General features: G+C 51.4%; 1 protein-coding gene across 1 annotated transcript; it reads right to left on the reverse strand.

Moving 5' to 3' along the window:
- Positions 1 to 5,052: 5,052 nt before the first annotated feature.
- Positions 5,053 to 6,260, reverse strand: IMP3 (IMP3, U3 small nucleolar ribonucleoprotein). The gene has a single exon (XM_008060665.2). The coding sequence runs from the start codon at positions 6,112 to 6,114 to the stop codon at positions 5,560 to 5,562; it is 555 nt and encodes a 184-aa protein (XP_008058856.1). The 5' UTR covers positions 6,115 to 6,260; the 3' UTR covers positions 5,053 to 5,559.
- Between the last annotated feature and the right edge of the window lie 389 nt (positions 6,261 to 6,649).

Consider the following 6,649-nt stretch of genomic DNA (forward strand, 5'->3'; position numbering starts at 1 on the left):
CGGAAGGATCGCCGGAGCCCAGCAGGTCGAGGCTGCGGTGGCTGGGAGTGGCCACTGCACTCCAGTCTGGGTGACAGAGTGAGACTCCAACTCAAAAAAAAAAAAAAAATCTTTAATGTCCGTACTATTTTTTGTAACCACTCTCCTTTTTTACTTTAAAATAAGCAGTGGGCCGGGTGCAGTAGCTCACACCTGTAATCCCAGCACTTTGGGAGGCAGAGGCGAGATTACCTGAGCCCAGGGGTTTGAGACCAGCCTGGGTAGCTTGGTGAGACCTCGTCTCTACAATAAATCAAAAAGATCCTGTGGTTCCAGCTACTTGGAAAGCTAAGGCAAGAAGGATCATCTGAGCCCAGCAGGTTGAGACTGCTATGGCCGTGAGTGTGTCACTGCCCTCCCAGCCTGGGCAACAGAGTGAGACACTGACTCAAAAGAAAAAGCAATACATAAATAAAGCAAGCCGGGCTCGGTGGCTCAGCCTGTAATCCCAGCACTTGGGAGGCTGAGGTGAGTGAATTGTCTGAGCCCGCAGGTTCGAGACCCGCTTGGGCAACTTGGTGAGACCTCATCTCTACAATAAGTCAAAAATTAGCCGGGCGTGGTAGCACGTGCCTGTAGTTCCAGCTACTTGGAAGGCTGAGGCGGAAGTATCGCCAGAGCCCTGTAGGTTGAGGCTGCAGTGGCGGGAAGCAGCCACTGCACTCCAGTCTGGGTGACAGAGTGAGATTCCAACTCAACAAAAAATATATATATATAAAAATAAATAAATAAAGCAGTGAAAAATATGTAACATAGAATTTGCTATTTTAATCATTTTTTTCCTTTTTTTTAATTGTAGAGATGAGGTCTCGTCAAGTTGCACAGGTGGCGTCTCATTCTGTTGCCCAGACTGGAGTATAGTGGCACGCTCACAGCCACTGCAGCCTCGCCCTGCTGGGCTCAGGCGATCCTTCCGCCTCAGCCTTCCAAGTAGCTGGAACTATAGGCACGAGCTACCACGCCCAGCTAATTTTTGATTTATTGTAGAAACAAGGTCTCGCCAAGTTGCCCAGGCTGGTCTCGAACCCGCGGATTCAGGCAATACACTCACCTCAGCCTCCCAAAGTGCTGGGATTACAGGCTGAGCCACCGAGCCTTGCCCAAAACTTTTTTTTTTTTGGAGTAGGAGTCTCACTCTGTCACCCAGGCTGGAGTGAAGAGGCATGCTCCTAGCCACCACAGTCCTGACCTGCAGGGCTCAGGAGAGCTTTCTGCTTCAGCCCGCCAAGTAGCTGGAACCACAGGTGTATGCCGCCGCACCCAGCTAATTTTTAAAAAATAATTATTTATTGTAGCAACAAGGTCTCGCCAAGTTGCCCAGGTTGATCTTGAAGCCCTGGACTCAGGCAATCCTCTCGCCTCTGCCTTCCGAAGTGCTGGGATTACAGGGCTGACCGGCATACTTCCAAAACTTTTCATCACCCCAAACAGAAACTGTATCCACTAAACAAAAATCTCCTCAACTTCCCCCATATTATTTTTTGTCAAAACAATTTTTTTTTGCTGATCCCTCTCTTTCCCTGAACTCATTGTCTCCATGAAACCAGCTTTTTGAGTTCTGGGCTGCAGGGAGGTCTATCACATTTCTATGATGAGGGAAATGGAGGCACAGAGAGGTTAAGTGAAATAATCAATGCTACTCAGCTAGCTCAGCCCAGAGGTCATATTCAAACTGGGCAGGCTGGCCCCAGAGCCTGTTTTCAGAATCATTATCTTACATAGATTTTTTTTTTTTAAGTCCAAAGTTTCTGGTTACAGATTCTGGTTAAGTCATTTATTTCTTTCTCATCTTCTCCAAGAAGGGAGAAAGATTTTTTTTTTTTTGTCAGAGTCTCACTCTGTCGCCCAGGCTGGAGTGTAGTGGAATGCTCATGGCCAACACAGCCTCAGCCTGCTGGGCTCAGGCAATCCTCCTGCCTCAGCCTTCCAAGTAGCTGGAACTATAGGCATGTGCCTCCATGCCCAGCTAATTTTATGATTTATTGTAGAGACAAGTTCTCACCATGTTGCTCAGGCTGGTCTCAAACCCCTGAGCTCAGGCAATCATCTCGCCTCTACCTCCCAAAGTGCTGAAAAAGAAGATTTTTTTTTTTGTGGTCAGAATCTCACTCTGTTGCCCAGGCTGGAGTGAAGAGGCATGCTCACCGCCACCATAGTCCTGAACTGCAGGGCTCAGGCGAACGAACTTTTTGCTTCAGCCCTCCAAGTAGCTGGATCCACAGGTGTGTGCCACCACACCCACCTAATTTAAAAAAAATTATTATTTATTGTAGCAACAAGGTCTCACCAAGTTGCCCAGGCTGATCTTGAACCCCTGGACTCAGGCATCCCCTCTCCTCTGCCTCCCAAAGTGCTGGGATTACAGGTGTGAGCCAACATGACCGGCATACTTCCAAAACTTTTCATCACCCCAAACAGAAACTGTATCCACTAAACAATAATCCCCTAAACCTCCCCCATATTATTTTTCTTCAAAACAATTTTTTTTTGTAATCCCTCTCTCTTTCCCAGAACTCATGGTCTCCATGAAACCAGCTTTTTGAGTTCTGGGCTGCAGGGAGGTCTACCACATTTCTATGATGAGGGAAATGGAGGCACAGAGAGGTTAAGTGAAATAATCAATGCTACTCAGCTAGCTCAGCCCAGAGGTCATGTTCAAACTGGGCAGGCTGGCCCCAGAGCCTGTTTTCAGAATCATTATCTTACATAGATTTTTTGTTTTAAGTCCAAAGTTTCTGGTTACAGATTCTGGTTAAGTCATTTATCTCCTTCTCATCTTCACCAAAAAGGGACAAAGAAGATTTTTTTTTTTTTTTTTTTGGTCAGAGTCTCACTCTGTCGCCCAGGCTGGAGTGCAGTGGCATGCTCATGGCCACCACAGCCTCAGCCTGCTGGGCTCAGGCGATCCTCCTGCCTCAGCCTTCCAAGTAGCTGGAACTATAGGCATGTGCCTCCATGCCCAGCTAATTTTATGATTTATTGTAGAGACAAGGTCTTGCCACGTTGCTCAGGCTGGTCTCAAACCCGAGTTCAAGCAATCATCTCACCTCCATCTCTCAAAGTGTTGAAAAAAAGACGACTTTTTTTTTTTTGGTCAGGATCTCACTCTGTCACCCAGGCTGGAGTGCAGTGGCACACTCACAGCCACCCCAGCATTGACCTGCTGGGCTCCAGCGATCCTTCCACCTCAGCCTTCCAAGTAGCTAGAACTACAGGCCCACACTACCATGCTTGGCTAATTTTGTTTGTTTGTTTGTTCTGTTTTTTGAGTTGGAGTCTCACTCCGTCGCCCAGACTGGAGTGCAGTGGCCGCTCCCAGCCACTGCAGCCTCGACCCACTGGACTCCAGTGATCCTTCTACCTCAGCCTTCCAAGTAGCTGGAACTACAGGCACGCGCTACCATGCCCAGCTGATTTTTTTGATTTATTGTAGTGATGAGGTCTTGCCAAGTTGCCCAGGCGGGTCTCGAACCTGCACGCTCAGGCATTCCACTCACCTCAAGCCTCCCAAGGCGCAGGCTTACAGGCTGAGCCACTGAGCCTGGCTCTTGGCTAATTTTTGATTTATTGTAGAGACGAGGGCTCACCAAGTTGCCCGGGCTGGTCTCAAACCCACAGCCTCAGGCAATCCACTGGCCTCGGCCTCCCCAAGTGCTGGGATTACAGGCTGAACCACCGAGCCTGGCTGCCAGTTTCTTTCAAGAGAACTTTGAGGTGGTATCTGCTTGGGCTATGGGGGCAGTTTCCAACCACCCCAAGGGGGCTGATCTGTTTGCTGTGCCTTGTGGAATCTAGCAGGAGCAGGAGGGACACGGGAGGTTCCTGCCTTCATCTCTCTTGGTGAGCGCCACAATCCTGGGGGCCTTGAGGACGCTGTACCACATGAGCAGAGACTGCCCAGTCACCAGCACTGGGGGGTGGGATTTTTCTCATTCTATTTCTAAAAAGGTCAGCACTGAAAAGAACGCGCGGCCTATAAAAGTCACACGAGCCTGGACTTGAAACCCAGCCTTGGACAAAATGAAAAGTTCGAGATACACCACCGACCTGGCGGAGCTGTTTGGAGGGATAAGTGGCAGTCTCACACACGGAGGCCTGAATACCTTTTCCCTTAAAGTCTTCCCGGTTCAGTGCTTGTTCCCTGCACAAATTCTGTTGATACCAATTGCGTTGCCTGATGCTGATGCTTTTCCATTTGCTTGTAAATTCAAGTTCAGGGCCTCTCTCTGAACTCTGACACACCCCAAGGGCTGCTTTTGCTGACACTGACAGTCTCCAAAGGAGGAGCATGGACCCAGGCCACCACTTCCTGGGAATGCAATCTTGGGTAACTTGACCCATCTCTGCCTCACATCCCTCATCTGAAAAGTGGAGAGTAATTGGATTCCCCACGTCATAGGATTGTTGTAAATGGCTAATAGCTGTCATGCACTCACCACTCGGCCTGACATATAGTGGACGCCTTATCCCATATCATCTTCCCCACATCATTTCTTCATCACATGCTGCCTTATACCTGGGGAGGTGGAGAAGGCACATCCAAAAGCCAGACCACTGATCTCAGCATTCTGTTTACTCTCCTTTGAGAAGTCTGGAGTAAAACGTGGCAGTCTCCCACTCTCCCTTCTCATTTTCTGCCACTCCCAAGAACAACCAAGTTTCCAGGAACCTCCTGGGCCACTTCTAACCACTAGATGGCCAAGCTACAGGGTGACTATTTCCTTAGGCAAGCAAACACTCCAAACCTCTAATGTGGTGCTTCCTGGGGCTGGAATATCAACAGGAAGTCCTGTGGGGAAGAGCTCTGCCAACACACACATTCTAAGGAAGGGCTTGGTAAAGTGACACATTTGCTGGGTCTTGTACCATATCCTGCATCCTCCACAGGCAGCCCCTGCTGCAGACCTCACCCACCCACGTCGCTGCTGACCCTATTCCTCTTCTCTGGGTTCCTGAAGGAGAAGATGTATAGATAACAACTGTATAGTAAACAAAAATAGACAAACGCTGCACTTACATAGCAGTCGGGCCATTTATTGATATTAGGAAACCATTCCTTTAAAAAGGTGACCTTAACATTCAAGTCTTTATCTGTCTTATGAAAATATGAGTCCAAATGCTCCATCATCCACACACTGCTTAATCACCACCAGGAGCAAGAATTCGAGCTAGATAAACTGAACCAGTTCTGCTAAAAGGGAAACGGGTGGTGGAGGGTGTCCTTGCTCTTACACTATTAAGTTCCCAAAACGCTAACAATTCCCCTGGGCAGCACAAAATTGCCTCCCACTGTCTCTCAAGACACAGCCATTCATCAGTAGTCCAAGTTCTAAGAAAACTTCCTGGAAAACAGGGACGGACGCACCCCCTGGGCTCTCTGCACTGCGGGCAGTGGAGGAACCAAGTTGTCAAGAACCTAGGGCCGTCTGACACTCTTGGGGAGAGCATCCTCCTAGAATCTCCAGCATCGGGTCTCAGTTTCCCATCTGGAAAAGGCAGCCGTGGGGAGAGGGAGACCCGCTAGGCATCCAGATCGAAGTCATCGCGCTCCTCATTGTACTCCAGCACGTGCCGCTTGATCTTGGACGAGTCGACCCACGTGACAAAGTCCTCCATGCTGCGCGTGACAAGGAAGGCGGGGTCGGTCACCACGTCGGGGCCCACGCGCACGTGGCCTTGCTCCACAAAGGCCACGGCAGCCTGGAGGTGCTGCGCCATGCGCAGCTTGAGCAGCACGGTGGGCAGGCGGCGGCGACAGAAGGACGAGGCCGTGACGAAGTCGCAGAGCTCGAGCGAGCCGCGCGTGGGCACCAGGCCCAGAGCATACAGCTTGTCCAGCAGCGCGGCCGAGGCGCGCACGCGGAACGGGTCGCGCTCAGGCAGGTCTCGCAGGCGCCGCGCCAGCTCGCGCACGGCACGGCTCAGCTGGTTATAGCGCGTGTAGTCTTCCCGCCGCTGCAGCCGGTAACGCCGCAGCACGCGAAGCTCGTGCAGGTTGTGGTCGGTGACCTCCCAGTTCAGAAAGTCCACCTGCTTCAGTAGCTTCTGCTCGTGGAACTTAAGCTTCCGCACCATGATGGCAGCAGGCGGAATAGCAGGATCCAAAGCTCAGGGCGCGTTCCGGAGCCCGCGCGACTTCCGCCGCCGAGCGCCTAGACCGGGCGGCGTGGGAATCTGGGCCAATGAGAGAAAGGCTTAAAACCACGCCTTCATCTACCATTGGTCAGAGCGGCACCACGCCTCCTTACTGTAGCTCGCGTTTCTTCACTTCTTCCGGTTCGTCGAGGGAGGGGGGGAAGAAGCTCGCGAGAGGGACGAGGGGGGGCGTGTCCTTGGGCGTCGCCGCGTGGCTTTTAGTGGCCGGCCCTGCCTTCCCTAGTGCGAGAAGAGTTTCCTCTTAGCCGGGGTCGGTGATTCGACCTGTAATCCTAGCACTTTGGGAGCCCGCGGGTCTGAGACCCATCCGGGCAACTTGGCGATACCTCGTCTCCACAATAAAATTAAAAATTGGCCGGGCGTGGTAGCGGGCACTTGCAGTTCCAGCTACTCGGAAGGCTGAGGCGGAAGGATCGCCGGAGCCCAGCAGGTCGAGGCTGCGGTGGCCGGGAGC

The sequence above is a fragment of the Carlito syrichta genome, unplaced genomic scaffold, assembly GCF_000164805.1.
Source record: "Carlito syrichta isolate Samal-C Ts95f unplaced genomic scaffold, Tarsius_syrichta-2.0.1 Scaffold304688, whole genome shotgun sequence".
In the NCBI taxonomy this organism is placed as follows: domain Eukaryota; kingdom Metazoa; phylum Chordata; class Mammalia; order Primates; family Tarsiidae; genus Carlito; species Carlito syrichta.

Bases quoted from the DNA above. Each gene is read 5' to 3' on its own strand.
- IMP3 (XM_008060665.2), bottom strand. From the start codon at position 6,114: ATGGTGCGGAAGCTTAAGTTCCACGAGCAGAAGCTACTGAAGCAGGTG.